Here is an 18,959-nt window from a genome sequence, read left to right as displayed (position 1 = left end):
TTTATGGTTGCCGGCTTTGGCTTATGTAGTTTGAAACTGTACAGTGTACAGGAATCCAACCGTGATACTACTAGGGGAAACTGGCACTCCAACCACGACGCTGTGGATGAGCTGCAATCTTCGCCCGTTTCCAGCGTAATAAAGTTACGGCCTCCAACGCTTAGCTCAGGAGTGACCGCACTATCAGTTATGGCTCCTCAAGTTATATAATAATGCTATCCCGAGGCACCACGCCACAGCTGTCCTACAAGGCCACTGCAAAGGAGTGATGGCGGCTGGTCCAGAATGTGAAGTTTCACAGTGGCGAGAAGTCGGAACTGACGCTGCTCTTACTGAGATGCTGAAAAAGTAAAAAGCATGTGGTGAATGACTTCCTAATGTGGAATGAAAGCCGGTAGTGCCATTCAACAGGAACTGAGGTGATCTTCTCAGGCTGTTGAACAGCCGCCGCAGTGTCTCCGGGGCCAGGGGACTCACTGGGGACTCGCCCACGAGAGAAAGACCGAGGTACGGGAATCCTAGCAGGCGGTCATGCGGCCGCCGGCGCTACGCTGGCCAGCGGGTAATGGTGCGCACTGCGTAGCGTTTATGGTGGCGTCCAACCGGTTCCTCTGACGTTACATAACTGAGAACGCCGAATGACGATTGAGGTCCAACATCCGTTCATAGGGCATTGCTCGAGGCCGCGAGCTCGCTCCGGTCTTCACTGCCGCCGGGTGGGCGTGAGGAGGCTGGCTTATCCGCCGCGACTTACCCGTTACTGAAATATCTGGTCCGCCCTCAAGTAAATAATGTAATGCGTTAAGCTGTGGGGGCTGGGCTGGGATGGCCTGCCAACTGACCTGTCACAAGGCGGCGGGAAGATCTGTCCGTTGGTGACGGCTGTGGTGAGCGCCAGGGCCGCCAGCTGCACCACCGGGGCAGGCGCCATCTGCAATCAGACGCGACGTGCGTGGTCATTAGTGTGTGGCCGGCTCGGCGTCCGGTCGGCGCACTGTGAAGGCGTTTGCTATGCACTCGAGGCGCGCCGGATCGATCCCCCTGCTCGGTCGAGTCGTCTGTATCGGGCCGAGGGCCGCGGCGGCTGTGCGCGGCGCGCCGCCCGCTCCCAGGGGTCGGTCAGGACGACCCCGGCTCCGGGCGGCGTCAGGGTCGACCCACCTGCTCGGGGACGGGATAAATCGGCCGCCGCCGCTGCCGTATTGATCCACTACGCCGCTATCCGCCGCACGGGCGGCCGCGGCAGCAACAGGCGGAGGCCGAGGAGCGGGCCGAGACGGCGCGGCGGCCACTCGCTGCGAGCCGGCCGCGCGGCCCGGGAGCCGCCGAGCGGAGCGCCGTCAGCGGCCGGCCGGCGCCGCTCCCCAGGGGGCGAGCTGCGCCTGCGGCCGGCCCGGGCTGCCAGCTGCCAGCTGCCAGCTGCCAGCTGCCCGGTCCCCGGCCGCTCGTAACTCGGCCGGCCGTTTCCGCGTCGCAGCCCGGCGCTGAACAGTCCGTGACCGGCGTACCGTGCCGGCTGTCGGCATCGCCCCCCCCCCCCCCCGCCCGTCCCCTGGCCGTCCCAACCGTCCTTCAGCCCTCTCACTGCTCCCCTCGGCCACCATCGCCCCTCTGCTGCTCCACTTCCCCATCGCACTACCATTAGGTACTCTTGGCGGCTGTTCCAACCGCCCCTCGGTTGTTTCACCGCCCCACCGAACTCGCTCACTCGGATAAATCTTCCGCGAATCTCCCCTTCGGCCGCTCCGTCGTAGGTACCCTTGCCGCTGTAGCTTACAACGGTCTCCATTCTTCCTCTTTTCCTTTTTTTCTGGAGACCAGCCTCACCGCTCTCCTTGACATCCACTTCGATACGTAAATAAGTAACACAACGTAAGCTACAAGGACCTTAGCGTCTGCTAGCACGATAAAAGACCCGACAAGAGAGTGAAATCAATATCGGTCACGTCTCTCTCTCTCTCTCTCTCTCTCTCTCTCTCTCTCTCTCTCTCTCTCTCTCTCTCTCTCTCTCTCTCTCTCTCTCTCTCTCTCTCTCTCTCTCTCTCTCTCTCTCTCTCTCTCTCTCTCTCTCTCTCTCTCGTCAGTCACCTTCTCAGTCCTCCCCACGTCTCCCCACCTCCTTTTCTCGGTAGTTTTATTGTGGTCTCGGCTTCTGCGCCTCCCTCGCCGCCACGCTGAAGGCTGATTTAAGCCCCTCGTGGCGGCGCTGAACCGGGTCGTGTTGGCCTCCACAGAGCCACTTGGCTTCGTTGAAGTGACTTATCCGGCATTCGGAACCGCGGCCGATTATGACCGCTGCGTCTCGGCTCCTCACTTTGAAGGCGACAAACAGCACCACGGCGTCGGACGGGCGTGGTGCGTATCTCGAATGTGGCTCGTGTCGACGCTGTGACAGCGTCGCAGGGCGGGGGACACGGCAGACGGCCGACTGCGACATACTGACAATCCGCAGCCTCATGCAATCATAGAGGTGCCCACGCCCCAGGCTCATCCCCATATGGCCATATAAAGGGCTCGGAGACGGTCCTCACACAGAGAGCTCAGAGACCGCCCAAACGACTTCGGTGCGGGGTGCGACTTTGGGAAAACTGCCGTAATCTGCTTAGCGTTGACCGGGAAACGCACTTGGTGTGAAGAAGAAAGCATGAGAAAAGTCCACAGGCGAGAATAGGAACTGACCAGCGGCGCAGCCCAGTTTAAACAGTCGGCTTACGGCGAAGCACATCGGACCCAGGGTCATCAGCTCAGCCACAGTTCTCAGACTGACCGGCTCACCCGCAGTCAGAAATGGGTAGCCAGTCCAGCCACAAACGTCAATACCTAGCCGACTTAGATACAACCGGTGAAGACAATCAGCTCGACATCAACCGGCAGTGGTTAACCAGCTCAGCTACAACCGGGAATGGGTCGTCTGCTCATGGTCTCAGCCACAGCGGTGATGGATCGCCGGCTCAGCCAGCAATGGCTTACCAGCTCAGCTCAATATACCCGGAAATAGATCGTCAGCTCAGCTCAGCCACACCCGGTAATGGTTCGCCGGTTCAGCCATAGGCCGCAATGGCTCATTAGCTTGAGCTCAGCCATAGTCCATAATGGCCGACCAGCTCAGCTGCAGCTAGCAATGGATCGCCAGCGCCGCTGCAGTTGATATTGAAACACCATCACAGCCGGCAATTAGCTCACGAGCTCAGGCTCAACTACTATGCATTTCAGACCCTCTGGAACAGTCCTTTTTGGCTCTTTCTCGTTACTTATACGCTTGATTTCAACCAAACTTTGACACAATGAGTTTCAAGGCCCTACCTAATTTTTACTAATATGGTCTTTTAACAAAATGTCAAAATGAAAGGCATTTGTCATTGACTTGTAATGGTAAAGATTGATCGGAAAACTCTGCGCCTTGGTAGAGGCTAGCATGGTGTAGCAGCGTCAGCTGTTGCGCCGCAGCTAAGCTCCGCCCACTGCGCCGCGACACCGAGACCGGTCATTCGCCGCCCGGGGTCAGAGCAGTGCGGAGCTCTGACGGATTGGAACAAGACACACGCTAACGCAGGTATCCTTGCGTGAATTTATGTCGTATCTCGCGCGGAGAGAATAAGGATGAAGAATGCAATGCATATCGGTGTGTGTATAAAGCGATAAGCACTGCTTCCAGCGACAGATTCAGAATGTTATTCCCTACAAAATTAAAAGAATCTTATACCTATAATTTATTGCGAGCTTCTCCGCTGCCCTGTTTTCCTACAGGCTATGGCGCAGTTAAGGAGTAACGAGACAGAATCTACCGGATTGTCTTTAGGTACGCATCACGCATGTGACATTCAGCGGCCTTATCTAATTGAGGATATCCACATACCTATGCATGTACTTGCGTTTAGTTTTTTTTTATTTGAAATATATTTTTTTTTTTGGGGGGGGGGGGTAAAAATAGTCAATCTTTCCATAATATTTCCACAATGCTTTAAGGATATTGCTGATAGATCTTAGGGCCGAAAAACAATAGAACAGGGAAAGATAGGATGACTCAATCTGAAAATGCAGATATGCAATATCGAGAGTTAATGACCTCCCATCCTTCACTCCCCCTGTCAGTCTCTCGTCTCTAATCGACACGATTAAGGCCTGGCCAGTGCTGCCAGATGGGGAAGGCTGTAATCCTCCAGATCAGTTACAAAAATCCTCCAGATTCCTCCAAATCCTATTGGTAGATATAGAAAGACGGTCTTGGACGCTGCGGGGGGCTATACCTACCCCCAAAAAAGTTTCACCAAATTCTAAAAACTCATCGGATTTCGAATCCTTTCGCACTGCTGTGCAGTTTAAAAGATACCTTTTCTTATAAAAGCTGTTTAGTTTTCCTTTTATCCTAAAAAAAAACGAAAATTTTCGTCGATTTCGGGCGCTGCAGGGGGGCCGAGGGCATTTGCCCCAAATGTCCCCCTTAGATCCGCCAGTTGTTTGGTACCCTCGACCCTCGTAGATATAGCCACAGACTGAGACATTCTGCAGTCTCACGGTGATGAGACAAGGACGTGATATATCCTAACGGGTAGGGTGACGCTGGGCAGGAAAATGCCTTTTTAGTATTGAATGTGTGATATTTTCCCATGAAATTGAATATAATAATTGGGCGACAAATCCTCCAGATTTTCCTCCAGAATCAAAAATCCTCCAAAAGCGAAATTTGTCCGCAAATAGAGTTCAAAATCCTCCAGATTTGCGGAAATCCTCCAAATCTGGCAGCACTGGGCCTGGCTACACTATGCGTTTTCTTCGTGCGTTTTTTGCGTGTTTGCGTGTTTTGCGTGATATCGTTCTAGAAAAAGGAACGATATTACGTTTTTGTGATGTTTTTCACCTTAATTTTTAGTTACATAAGAGTTATATTAGCTTTTGTATATAACCAAAGTAAAAATTATATTGTTTATAACTTTTTTCTTAGAACGATATTACGCAAAACACGCAAACCTGCAAAAACGCACGCAGAAAACGCATAGTGTAGCCAGGCCTTACTTGTCTCTCCGTCTTGTCTTAAATCATCTCCGTCTTGTCTTAAAATTACTTGTCTTGTCTCCGTCACTTGTCTCTGGTCTACCATCATTGAGTTTTATTCACGATCGATGGCAACACAAGTCAAATTCCTGTTGCCATCGATCGTGAATAAAACTCAATCATGTCTGATTATTTATCTACCATCATTGTCTGTCTTGCGTCTACAGTCTTTGTCTCCTGTCTCTGCTCTAGCGTTAATGCATATTGTTTGCTGTCCACAGACCACTAGCCACCGTCTACCGCACGTCTCATTTTCCCTTTGTCTCCTCTTCCTTTTTCTTACTTGCTCCGTCCTTATTTGTTGTAGTAAAAGTTCATGACATGCAAACAAGTGCTCCACTCCGCTGCGCTGTGCGCGCGGCCGGCACGCCGGCCGGCCAGACGGCGACTGCCGCCGACATGACCCGAGGCTGGACCGCAAGTGGGCGGAGCCAAGCCGCAGTGCGCTAGCACGCCACGACCAATCAGAGGGGAGACAGCGCCCAGCCTGTGGCAGCCTCTAAGCAGGGCTCTGACGACCTTAACATTATCTGTCAATGACAAGTGCCTGTATTTTTCATTTTTTGTTAATAGACCATATTGATAAAAATTAGGTAGGGATCTCAAACTACTATTACCAAAGTTTGGTTAAAATCAAACGCATATACAACGAGAAATAGCCGAAAAGGACTGTTCCACAGGGTCTGAAATGCATAATAGTTAGTAACGGCTCCCCAGCTCAGCGGCAGTCGGTACTGACTCGCCCGGGCCCAGGTGGTGCCCTGTTCGGAGTCCGCCTCAGGCGGGCCATCACGGCGCGGCCGCTCAGCCATCGACTGCCGGTCACTCTCTAATGACTGATTCATGGCCCCACCAGACGGCCGGTGATTCTGTTACATGCCCTAAAAGCCTTCCGTGAGCGGGTCAATCTGGTGTTTTCCAGGAGGGGCTGCGCTGGCTCCCTCGCCGCCGTAATTACTGCCGCCGGCGCCGACGGGGACCAGACGTCGGCGGCGCCGTGCCGACCGGCCTGCGGCACATTTCATCACGGCGCCCGAGGCCAGCTCGTTCCCACCTGGCGTAACCTGCAGCCGAGCCGACCGGCGGCTGATGTCACGGACTGTAATGTCACGGACTGAAATGTCACGGACGGCGGTCCGTCTACAGACGCAGAGACGCCTCCCATCCGACCAGTACTCGCCTCGGCAAAGCCGCAGTCCCGAGTGTCTGAGATGGATTGGGAGCTTCTGATGGGTGCGGTCTGCCGCAGAACCACCATGACATTTACACCGTCATCAATATGCACGAATGGATGGCCGGAATACACGGCTGCCACCACAATCCTGGGCCGCTCCTCGCACAGAGTGGAGTTGGCTGTCACTCTGGGTCAGCCCCCCCCCCCATCCCATTCCATTCCATAGACCATCTGGCGCACACGCACTCAGCGTGTGCGCCTACAGGGCTGGGCATTTCAGCTCATCAGGAGTCGGGACCATCCACTACCAGCGGCACCAGTGCAGTGTCCGAGACACGGCTGTCTGTTTCGGCCGGTGACATTCTCCCCCGAAGAGCACACCTCACACTGTAAAAAAAGTTTAGCATTTGGGGTACTAACGGCTGCTATTCGTAGCACCTTTTTGCGTCAAAAGAACCCTACGACGTATTTACAAAGAAGCATGGTGCTAATACTGTGCTAATGATAGCTAACATTCCCATCAAATATTATAAGTTTAGATCACCTATTCTTCTACTGAGCTTAACGTCTACTTCTGCTAGTACCCAGTCCATCAGTGAGTGCTCTTTCAAGCTGGATTTCTAATTAGAACCATTTTAAGTGTTTTAGAAGTTGGTAATGCTGAATATGGTGCTTACGTTAGTATCACAATAGAACCGGACATGCTTACAGAGGAAACAAATTTGAAATTGGCGCCAAAGAAAGTAGCTAAGCCCTGCTTTACAAATCTCTGGGAGTCTTATCACCAGCCCTTTAGCACGTTTTGACGGCGCAGAGCGATATGCGCATGCGCGTGCCAGCTGTTTCCGGCCACGTGTTGCGCCATTTTAGTGGAGTCCGTTGGTCGTGGTGGGAGTGTGTGCTGCTCCGGTATATGAAGTGAAATGAAGTGAAGTGAAGTGCTCCGGGCACATGCCACCGAGTGATAGCTCTGGAATGATAGCTTAAATCAGCTATTATCGGTGGAATCCGTCGTGCGTGGCATGGGAGTGCGTGCCCCTGCTCCGGGAGGCAGTGAGGTGGAGGGAAGTGCAGTGCAGCAGTGCAGTGAAGTGAAGTGAAGTGCTCCGGGGCCGGGTGGTACATGAGCATTTGCCACCGACACATGCCACCGACACCGACGTTGATCGACTTTGGTGAGTCTGACACGTTGTATCTTTTGACATTATCTTATATTGTTTAAGTGCTTCATATTCCGACTTTGGCAAATCGCGCTTCTTGGTCTGAAGGAAAGTTGTGTTGTTTGCGAAAATAGCTCCCAACAGAAAAAAATCTTGGAACTGATCCAGTTTTTTTTTTTTGCTCCAGGCATGGGGCCTGGTCAGTTCTTCCGTCGACTACCACTTACAATGGAGGACAACTACGACAACAACACGGGGTCTCCGGTTCCGTCTATCACTAAACGCCGTCTGGTCGTGGATGAGGTCGAACTTATGGCCATGAACGGAACGTCGGTTCAACGACCCCCCCCCCCTGCCTCCCCCAGTCGATCTCGCGTTAATCGTCGGTCACTGCGAGTGTGCAGGTATATGAGCGACCTTTCGTTATTTCCCGTGCGTTTGTTTGTGTATATATTTACATTTGTTTTTCATGCAGATGATATGAAGTGTTAATAAATGTTCCATTATTATTTTTTAATTTTATAATGTGTTGGATGCTTGAAAGATGCACTTACACGGGAATATTGCAGAATGCAAAACACAATCATTGAGACTTGTAGTTATCACTTATCTAGGATATAACCTTTTTTGTACGTCTTTTCGGCCTTACACAATTTCCTTTTTGGTAGTTGATTAGTCCTTTTTGCAGTAACTAGTGAAAGTATGTGCTGCTAAAGAAAGCAGTTTTTGCGAACTTTTCATGCAGCAGCTTTAACTAGTATAGATATTCTACTTTCAGCCCCAATGCTTTCGTTAGCATTATTCTACTTGTCGTGGGGTAACAATAGCGCTAAAACGGTTCATATGTGAGTACGGAAGGTACTAACTGCATGCTATTCTTAGCACCTTTTAAAGTTTAGTACCGCTAGGGTACTGAAAATTGGTCTAGCAGGTGTAGGGTACTACATTTAGTACACGGGTGCTAAACAAATATGGGTACTTATATTAGCATCTTGATACTAAGCTAGATCTCAGTTAAGTACGAATAAAATGCTTAGCTTAGCACCGCTAGGGTACTGAAAATTAGTCAATTGAAAAGTACCTCTATGGTGCTAAACTTTTTTTACAGTGCACGGCTCACGGGGCGGCGCCGGCTGACAGTCCGACCAGTCCGTGACCGCGGTCACAGGAGCGCTCCGGCCCGGCTCCCCTCGGCAGTCGCCGCACGACGCACCTCAAGTGTCGGACGAATCAGGGCCGGACAGCGGCCGCATGGAAACGGCCCGTGACGCTCCCAGAGGTGACGCACCGTATTGGCACCGGCCGCCACCGCCGCCGCCAAAATGTCACACAGACCTCACGACAGCCGGAAGCTGAGGCACTGAAATGGCGGCGCGAGAAATTAAACACCATCGATAGCAGCTTGACCACAGGATTTTCAGGAGTCGCACTTGCCCAATATGTTCTGTCGTTTGACAAATGTTAATGAATGCGATACCGTGATAAATGAGCGGTATACGAGATGCCGAGCTTCCAGCGCTGAAGCCGCTGAAGCTACCTTCCTATCAACATTGGGGATAGCTGATCCGTGACTCTGGCAACCTGCTTTGTGAACCTCTCATACAAGGGAAAGGTGAGGTAAGTACGCTGGCCCACTGCGGTAAGACGGACCGCCGCTTTTTAAGCACCCCCTTCCCACCAATGTTGCCATATGCGCCCGTATATCGATTAAGGTCACCTTTCGTTCGCAACACTTGTCCAGGTCAGGTGGTGGATAAGACAATGGTCCAGCTGTTTGCGCAGATACCGCGCGTGCGAGCGCAAGACTATTCGAGGAAGATCGAATGGACCAAATTTTGCCCATCTTAGCCCTCTTTTTTGCAATCTTCTTTTTTGACTTGGCTCCATTTACGAGAAAACAATGAACATCATATCCAATCCATCTATTTCTGGATTTAACATTAAATCCATGTGGGTGCCTATAGATAAAAAAGAGGGATGAAGATTCACGAGCTTTTAGTTTATTTGACGATGGAGCGCACAGTATAATGGCCACGAATATGATGTAAAACCTTAGCTCGTCCGTCTCACTCTGAAGCACCGCCACCTTCCCCTGCCCACACAGAACCCATGCGTGCAACACCACATGAGAGGCGATCCATCTCCAACCGACGCTGGCTTTTGTAATTTTAGCTTCAATAAATATTTTAAACGGACGGATTTCCGAGCTCAGAAGTGAGAAGTCTCGCTGAGCGGAAATTGTTGCGAAAGTTGGAACATGAACCGTTCGATCGGGGTATCCGCATTTCACGAACTTGCACCATCGTGACTCTGCGAACAGTGTACGCACAGTTCAACCAGATCGATGAACTAATACGAGTACCTATTATATGTCGGTGGCTGCCATGCAGGCTGCAGACCATACCCACCCAAAAGTGCGAGCGCCGAAATGTTTCGAGTCTGGGGCTCTGTTTGGACAGTGGACACTGGACACTCTCCCACGAGTTATTGGGCTACACTGTTTCATTCCCTGAAACAGCCTATGTTAGTTTCATTCACTGGTGCATCTGACGTGGTCTGTCGGACAGCTGCATCGACTGGTCGGACTGACGCTGCAGCTGACGGCGCCATGGGTCCGCACTCCGCTCCCTGTAACAAACCTTCCCGTATGCCGGGGTCGCTGGGACCCAACCAGCCAGCGGTCAATAGTGTAGCAGCCGCGCCTGACTCTGTAGCACCGAACAATGTGGACACGCTTGTTCAATAATACGGGCAACTTCCAATCAATGATCGACTGGGGCCGCGGCGACTGATGTCCGACTCCGGTCATCGGTTACAGGGAGACGGCGCTGCAGGCCGGCCGCTCGGCCGCACACTTGACCGACCGCTTCCCGTCCGGAGGTCACGGAAAGCCACGATTAAACGCCCTCATAAATCCAATCCAAGGCATTGATCTCGCCTTATTGCCCGCCAATTTGTCACACTTCAGCGCATCACCATAGACAGTTAACCGTCCAACTGAGGCCGAACAATATTCATATTTCAGAACTTTGGCGGATTTCCAAGTTTTCCTTTTGAGGTGTGACTATGCCAAAGATTTGAAAATTTCAAAGTGTTTCACAATGCTAAGAAGCAAAAGCATTGTAGGTAGCACGAAAAATCTTCCTAACTTCCATAAAGCACATGAATATATAAGGTATGAGCTTATTTTATGTGTAGGTAATTATCGGACCGTTCGTTAACGCGCCACTGATATGCTAGGCGCTATCGGCCAAAAGCTGCGCAAATATCACATAGATGGGTAGATAGGCACTACACACAGAACAATCACTTGAAAGATTGCGAACGATTACAACAATTCTTGATCAGAAGTTGAAATGGACAATTCTTGTGAGAGTCAAGTACCTTTATCTTTCAAGATAATGATACTGATGCGCAATCCAAGGACGGCGCCTTTTAGTCGCCACATAATCTTCTAATGCGACCCCTAGACGGTATTCAATCCGTACCGTCCGTCCCTCAGGACCGCCACCGGGGCTCCGGCCGCCGAGCGCCGGACACCGGGAAGCTGAGTCCCAGCTTCTGCTCGCGTATCGGGAAACCCGCCGTCCAACAATCGGAAGCACTCAACTGATTGACTCGTGATCCGAGAGGCTATGGCTGCTCGACCCGACCGCCCGACAACGGTTGCTGCGGAAACAGAGTTCCAAACAGGCCGTCCTCATTGGCGCCACGAACGATGCTCGGCGGTCATGATTCGGATCGTAGTCGTATACGGGTCGCTCGAACACGACACGTAAAACGATGAGCACGTCTTGTGCTTGCACCGGTCGATCGTACCAGCCGCTGCCCCGTATGGATTTTCAAGGCGATCCTAATGCGAACTTGAATGACCAATTATTGGCACATTTATTCTCAATAGCTTGCCCATCGCGGCAATCTTGCATGCTGCATTATTACTGCACCGCATAACCCCACAGACGGCATGCCATCAATCACTGCAGTCACCAAGCAAACTGCATGAGCAGGGGTGGACGGCTACCGTCACTGCAGCATCGAAACTTCTCCCGGTCCGTTTCAACACGGCGTGCTTTCCTGAAGTGAACACCCCGAGGGGTGGTGTTGCCTCATCAGCCATTGGCACGACGCGCCCGTGGGCGTCGGCCGCCGAGTTACGTGGGATGGATTGCGTGGCGTCCGAGACCCGATGGCTGGGAACACCGATCGTCCCAGCAAACGCGTTCGAGCGGCTGGTATTAATTAGCTTCAGCCCAAAATACTGCCCACAAAACCGCTACATCTGCTTGGAATGACGCATGAGCTGATCAGATCACTGATCAGCCCTCCACAGTTTAGTATCCTGGTTCTATCTACCGTGGACCTATTTGATACGCATTGAAGAGAGGAACTGCAGTCCTGGGACCTGGACAAACCATCGGATATTGCTGCCTAGTGCCCAGATTAGCTTGCTTTTATCCCAGGAATGTCACACAACTGACAGACTGACCGTTCTCAGCGACTGGAGTAGGTGATGCCTAGTCCAGCGGCGCCGTGATGGAACAGACCGGCCCTCTCCGGTTACCCGAGGGGGGGGGGGCACCGCTCGAGTCCCAGCACTGCAGCCCAGCACCTTTCCTGCTCCGTGCTGGTTCCACTAGTTTCTGATGTGTCCGGTGTCCACAGCGTGAACAGATGGCTAATCGACTATCAGGTCGCTGGTCTCTCCACTTAGTTTCATTGCTGGAATTTATTTGCAGAGTAAGACTTGACTGGCATACTTCATGTTTGGATACTTAGTACATTTTGTACGTACCAGCAGCACAAGTCACGTCGCATACCTACATGCCTTGCAGCTATTCTTTGTTTTATGCAAAACTTTGTGGCTATGTTTCTTCTTTACATAAACTTCTAACTATTTTCATGTCATAACATGAAATAGTCCACACCACGAACATTGAATTTTGTGTAAAATAAAGCGAAGTTAGCATTAAACAATACGAACATTGCATCATACCGGAGACTCTGAAAAGTATTGATTTACTAACCATACATTCAACAACAACGGCAGGAAGCAATCGAGCACTCCCATGCTATTCAATATTCACACTGGGTAGGTATCGGTCGTTATCGATTATTGACTCCTTCCAGTCTCACGCTCCAACAAAACACTGCGACCGGTGACAGCCGCTTGGCCTTTGGGTCACTCTGGAGCCGGGTGGCCAATGCGAAGTGTGAACATTGAGAAAACCCTCCAATGCACACTGCAGTCCGGGCGCGCCGGCAGCCGGGGATATGGGGCGCGGTCCATTCGAGACCTGTCCGCTGGACAATTTATGCCGCGGACAGGCGGCGCCAATCGGCCCCCTAATGGCCTGCTGACCGCGTGTTGGCCGCTCGAAGAAATGACCCACGGCTGGACACTGTCGGGGCTCGGCCGAACGGTCCGGCGTCCGGACATCCGGCGCGAGCCTCACATTTTGATTTACCGCGGCGCTGCGGGGCTTCAGTTGATTAGCGGCCGCCGGCCGACTGCCGGGTCACACCGGATGGATCCGCCGCGAGCATCTCAGGTGCCAGTAGGTATCAATGATGATGTGATGCCCCGCTGTCGGAGGGGACGACCAGGCTCGACAACAGGAGATAACTTGTTCAGCGCCAGGTGCATATAACCAAAGCACCAATTCATTGAAAAAGAACCCACCGCATGCCAAATTGGCATTCGCCGTTTCAGCATAATGCAGTGTGTACACAACGCACAGCCTCCTACGTGCAGCCGGTAGCTGGAGGAAGCGTTGGGGCGGACCCAGCGCTGCGGCTGGACAGCCCCGATCCTGGCCTGGCCGCCACGGCACGGGCGTCACGTCATCGGCGCCAGCTGTGCAGGACGGCCCGGCCGCAGTCGCGCGGTCTGCGCTACCCCCCCCCCCCCTCCCTTCCCCGCAGGCCCCGACAATCGCCACCGCTATCACGTGACCTTCGCACGTGCCGAGCCGCCCAATCATTGTTTTGATCGTCACCGCATGTATATAGGCAAAAATTTGGAACCTCGGTTAAAAACCGGGCCACTGTTACATGCAGTAAATGAGTGATACAGAATGCTCAATAAATCACAGCATGCATTATGCAACTACCGAAATTCAAACTTATTAAATTTCCAGCTACGTAGAAAATCAAAGCCTAAGCTAATCCGTCCCCAAACGGTAATCAATAATCGTTGAGGATCAATGCCCGCCGCAGTGCCTGTGTCACTCCCGTTTCACTCACCAGGGCGCGCGTCATGTGGCCGAGTTCAAGTGTCACGAGGCTCCGCGTCCTCCCGTCACCCGTCCTGCTGCACCGCCAACAGGTCGACTGCCGGCCGCGCGCCGCGCCCGCCGCCCTGCTCACCTGTTCGGCCCCGGAGGCCGCCGCGCCGCACACTGGGCCGGGGGTCCGGAAAAGTGCTAGAAATTATTTGTGATTGAGTTGTTGATCTCAGTGACAAGCCAACATGCTAAAAACGAAGTGGGGCTGCTTAACCCTCGCCGGACCTATTGTCGGACCCCCCACCCCCTCGGCCGGCCGAGGGGGGAGGGTTGGTACGACCCCTTTTTGCCGTTTCGCCCCTAATGGAGCTAGAGCCTCGCGGAAAAAAACAAGCGTGTGCGCCGTTTCAAGGCGGAACGATTGATACCCGATTTTAAGGTCCCAGGTCAACCGGAAACCTCTGAGGTGAAGTCAAAAGGCCCAAGGTAGGGTTTGGTTTTTGGCAAATAATTTCGCAAAAAATGGCCGCAGAGCAGCGATTTTGGCACCATCGTGTTCGCCTGGCTCAGGCGCGTCGAATGGTATACTTTTTGTTCGGGTGAGGTCAACTTAAGGTATTGACCTCGAGTCAAGGTCAGTTCAGAGCCCATCAGGCCACGAACTTAATCGAAGGAGGTCGTATCGCATATCATTCGATTCGGGAGGTCTTCCCGAGTCAAATGGTGGCTTTCCCGAGTCGCTGGCTCAATTTGATCATGAGTTATTGACGAGAAACTCCTATGACCGGTGTGACGTCATAAATGACGTCACGGAAGGTCAAACATGCAAAAGTAAAGCATCGGATCTTGCAAGGAGTGCACGAAATCACTATTCCGTGTGCTTGAGATAGTTTGAAATCATTCCATGCGCAAAAACAACAGTTTCCTTATTTTCCCATTCACTTTTAATAGTGAGGTCACGTGACCTCGAAGAGTAGCAGGCATTAGCAAAAATTGCGAGTAGGGCATGACAGAAAGATGATTGGTGGTTTGTATGGCATGGCCATTTTTAACGGCTCGAAATAGCATTTCTCAAAAAGTCTAGCTAAAGAGCAAGTTGTTGTTGATTATCACTGACTTGTGTTTAGGGGTTAATAATGACTGAATTTTTGAGTTTGGCCCAGAAATGTTGACAGCATTGTGTGCGTTGATCAATTCTGAGCTCAGGGACATATATTTCATTTAGATTATAAGCGTTTGTTTTTCACAACTTCCAGCGTTTTAAAGAGCGCCGGGCCTTCAGTAGAGCGGCGAGGTGACAATTGCCCCTACATCATGTGGTTTACTGGCGCATATCTCGAAAAGTAGCAGGGAAAAGCAGCAAAGCACCTATATGGAACAAAAGATGAGTAATCAGAGGCTAGTATGAAATGTTCATTTTTAGCTGCTCGAAATAACGTTTTTATAAAAGTCTAATTAAAAAATTGGATATGATTTTAAATTACGTCTTGCAGCTGCTTGCAAACAGCTAGCTTATCTTGCAGAAAAGCGATGCAATATGTCAGAATGATGTTGGCACAGTGAACAATAGTGCCCTGAACTAGTCTGACAGGAAATTTCGTTCAAAACGACGATTGGTCAACTAATAAATTACCACTAAAGTTCATCATTAAAATCGGTAAATGTGGTGGCCTATAGAGAGTCTAAATTGTCTTGTGTTTGGTGACAACTGACGACCTCAATTTTGACCTTAGGGCAAAACTAGCATCGGAATCGCATTCTTCGATCAATTTGGGATTAATTGATACCTATTTTGTTCATATTGCAGACAGTCAGTTTGGGGGAATTTCTAGCGCTTTTTCAGGCTGCCGGCCTACAGTGCGCCGGCCGTGTACAGTCTCGTGCAGCGGCCGGCGTACAGTCTCCGACGCCGCCGCCGCACGGCCGCCCGCCCCCTTCGCCGCTGACGTCGCGAGTCCAAGGCCCTATGCGAGTCGAGCGCGAACCGGGATAGCATTATGCCGCAAATCTTGCGGGTCACGATCAACTGATAAACGGAGGGTGCCAGTCAACTGCAAGCCTAACGCAGTGCCGCAGGTCGCAGGAACAAAGTCTTTTCGTCCACTCTCGATGGGAGCCAGGTCACTACTGGGGGTGACCCGCCAGGATTGCCTATGTAGCCAGGGGGAGATAGGGCGGAAGAGCGCGGAACTGATATGACGTCATTCTGACCGCAGACCGGAAGCAACCGGAAATACGAGGAAGGAGGCGTTGCCTGAGGAATATTTACGCAGTTTTCCGGAAACTGCAGTGCTCCTTGCTTCTAGCCGGAGACCGGGTATGTCCGTGAAGTTAGCGTCACAGACAGCGACGAATATAGCGTCGGATTCAGAATCGCTTCAAAAACTCAAATCAGGTCATTTGAGGAGGTGGGGGTGGTAACACAAATATGACATTTATTTTGTATTTTGCCCTAGCTCCCGTCCTTCATCACTTAATCGCCCCGCAAAGGACGAGGCGCGTCGAAAGTGCCTCAATCAGCGGGTACGAATCTATCGTGAACGAGCTTTCATGTGTCAAGTTCAGGGGCGTCGCCGACGGGGGGGGGGGGGTCGCGGGGGTCGTGACCCCCCCCCCCACTCGTCAGAACCGGGGGGGGTCGACCCCCCACTTTTGGCGATGCTGAGCATGCTTTTTGAGCTATCATGTCAGTGAAGTTGGCGTCAGCAACATCAACAAATACAACGTCAGATTCGGAATCGCTTCAAGAGCTCCCTAATTTCTATTGCTTATAGGTCAATAAGCTGTGGGCGTAGAACATCAGGCAATATTCTAACCCGGCAGGCGGTGGGCCTCCCGGCCACCTTCCGCGCGGTGGGGGGGGGGCATTTTTTGCCCCCCCCCCCCGTATCTTCGAAACTACTGGACCGGACGGATCCGGAAAATTCAAACGGCGTTCGATAGCCCTGTCAAATTTATCCGTGGAAACCAAATTTCTTTGACCTCGGGGTCACCGATGACGTCACAGGTCAGGTCAAAGATAAAATGTTTCACCGTTCACGGGGCTTCTAGGGAAAGCGCTATAACACCGAGTAAAACGCATTTTGTCGAAAATCAGCGATAAGGCGTCAGCTGCCTAGTACATAGGTATGCTGCTATTAGAGGTCGCTGATAATACCAGGTCAGGTCACAGGTCAGGTCACCATGGGGTCAGCACATGAACCCAACTTTACTAAGGCTGTGCGATGCATGTTTTATGGCCGATTTTTTCATTTCCAACTCAATGGTGCTGGTGATAAGACCATCAGGTACGGTTTAGGTCACTTTCTGGTGGAGGTCAGGTCAAAGTCAGGTCAAAAAAGATCAATTTTCAGTTGATAGGTAGTTTTGCATAAAATGGGTATTGATTCGATGCAGCTCGTCACAGGGAGTCTAATGGTGGTCTTTGTTTTGCGCTACGTGGTCTAGAATTGCTAAGAATTGAGTTGGAAAATTTGACGTCATCAATATTGAACAGTTTTTTTTTTCGCTATAACTTGGCCAAAAAAGAAGTATCGATCTCAAATTTAGTATGTGGATAGAAGGCAATAGGGACTATCACATATATTCCGGTTTTCTCGAAATTAAAAAAAAATCTTACTATGATATTCAAAAAATTTAGGTATTCTTTATTTTTAGGGGTCTAAATCCAAAAATTTCAAAAATCCGAGATAGCAGTTTTGTAGCCCTGTTAATTCTATACCTTAAATGTCTCAAACGTTTTTCTGTATCTCTTAAACTGTAGGCCTGACAGGTCTTCCCGCGCAACCTTTTTTTGGGTTGAAAATGGCAGAAATGACGTCACTCCGACGTCATTAGCGGCCAACCTATCATAGCATTTGAAAAAAAAAAAATTGGTCACAATGTGTAAAAGCTATTCACGGGAAGGTACTGAAAGTTTGGTGACGATCGGCGCAGCAGTTCTGGAGGAGGGGGGGGGGGGGCAAAATTAATGCATGATGTTATCCATGTCATCAGTCGTCATTCTTTTCTTAGTGTAGGATGCTCAGTGCTCACAGCTCAACTATTCAAAAAAGTCTCGAAGAACCTTGTTGGCCATCTACCACAATGGGAATCATAGGAATGCAAACAGGTGCGGCCTCTGCTACGCCCCATGGAAAGTCGTACCGTACCAGCCATAGCCGTGGGGTCCTCGCACGTTATTGGCACAGCCTGCCGTTCCGAACTACGGGTAACAAGTCGCAGGTCAACAATGCTGACAAGCTAGATTTATGTTTCTAAACGTTACCTAGCGGCTAGCGTAGGTCACGAAGTGCTCAATGTGCCCATTTATCGAAGTGCTCAATGGATGTGCGTGTCAAACTAGGCGGTTTAAGGTGAGCAAGTTTCATAGGGGAAGCCGGGGGAAGCCCGAACGCGGGGGAAGCCCGGCCACCCCGTTTCCGGCCAAATTATTCACAATAAAATGCTAAACTGTTTGTCCTTTCAGCGTGGCAGCTAAGGTAACGCCAGCAAAAAAGTTAAGGCTGACAAAAATTGTAGGGGAGAGTGGGGTGGGTTGTATCAGTTTTTACTCCGAGACCCATAACCTCGTAACTATCCGTGATAAAATCATTATTTCCATACTATCTCCTTCCTTGATTCTTCTGCTTTTTTGTGCCAAGTAACTTTTCCGCTACCTCTACCAGTTTTTCTTCTACAGTCTGCCGAATAGAACAATGTTTTTGATACAACCTGCCCCATGGCTTGGGTGAGTTGTATCACATGGTGGGGTAATTTGTATCACTAGGTATTTCACGTTTCAGGGAGTGTGCTTGCTACTGGTTTTGAGCATAACAACAACATTAAATGGGGTTGATACAATGTATATGCTCAAAGGCTTCACTTTTATTCGACCAAACTTAGGTCAATGCAATCCGAACGAAACATCGAAACGAACGAAACATCAACAGACTAGACGCAAAAGTGGCCCGTTAAGAGCAAAGAAGCCAACACATTGTGCCAAAATGGAACGAGTATTGACTAGCTACCTACAAACGCGAGCCAGGGCTTAGCTTTCGCGATCAAAAGCAACATACCCATACATACATACATGTTACAACATACCCCACCCGGCTCTGATACAACATGTACCTCGCCGCCATCTTGGAAAAACATCCTCGTGCTCAAAAACAGCGGACAGCTGGAGAAATCCATTTTCACTCACGCAGCCTTAGAACCTACCCTCACCACCGCTACGGAGATCTTTCAAATTCGTGCACATCTAAATGTCCAAAACACACATTTTCTTGCAACTCATTTTTTTAGAATGACATTAAAAAAACATAAAATCGGCTCTCACCTCGAGACGCGTCCACCCAGCCACACGAC

At 50.9% G+C, this 18,959-nt stretch overlaps 1 protein-coding gene across 3 annotated transcripts in view; it reads right to left on the bottom strand.

Moving 5' to 3' along the window:
* The window catches only part of LOC122382745 (trehalase-like), a 30,127-nt gene extending 16,377 nt beyond the window's left edge, over positions 1 to 13,750 (bottom strand). For 2 of the 3 annotated variants that reach the window (XM_043368477.1, XM_043368481.1), the window contains exons 1-2: positions 13,630 to 13,749; positions 843 to 931 (exon numbers count right to left, since the gene is read on the bottom strand). In XM_043368477.1, coding sequence (XP_043224412.1) covers positions 843 to 931; positions 13,630 to 13,644 — 104 coding nt within the window. In that variant the 5' untranslated portion in view covers positions 13,645 to 13,749. Of the gene's footprint in view, positions 1 to 842; positions 932 to 13,629 lie in introns of all 3 variants that reach the window. The other variant, XM_043368482.1, reaches the window with a different exon arrangement.
* Between the last annotated feature and the right edge of the window lie 5,209 nt (positions 13,751 to 18,959).

The sequence above is a fragment of the Amphibalanus amphitrite genome, unplaced genomic scaffold, assembly GCF_019059575.1.
Source record: "Amphibalanus amphitrite isolate SeventyFive unplaced genomic scaffold, NRLGWU_Aamphi_draft 000146F_arrow, whole genome shotgun sequence".
In the NCBI taxonomy this organism is placed as follows: Eukaryota; Metazoa; Arthropoda; class Thecostraca; order Balanomorpha; family Balanidae; genus Amphibalanus; species Amphibalanus amphitrite.
The sequence above is the reverse complement of the archived record's forward strand: the minus strand, read 5'-3'. Positions and strand labels throughout refer to the sequence as shown.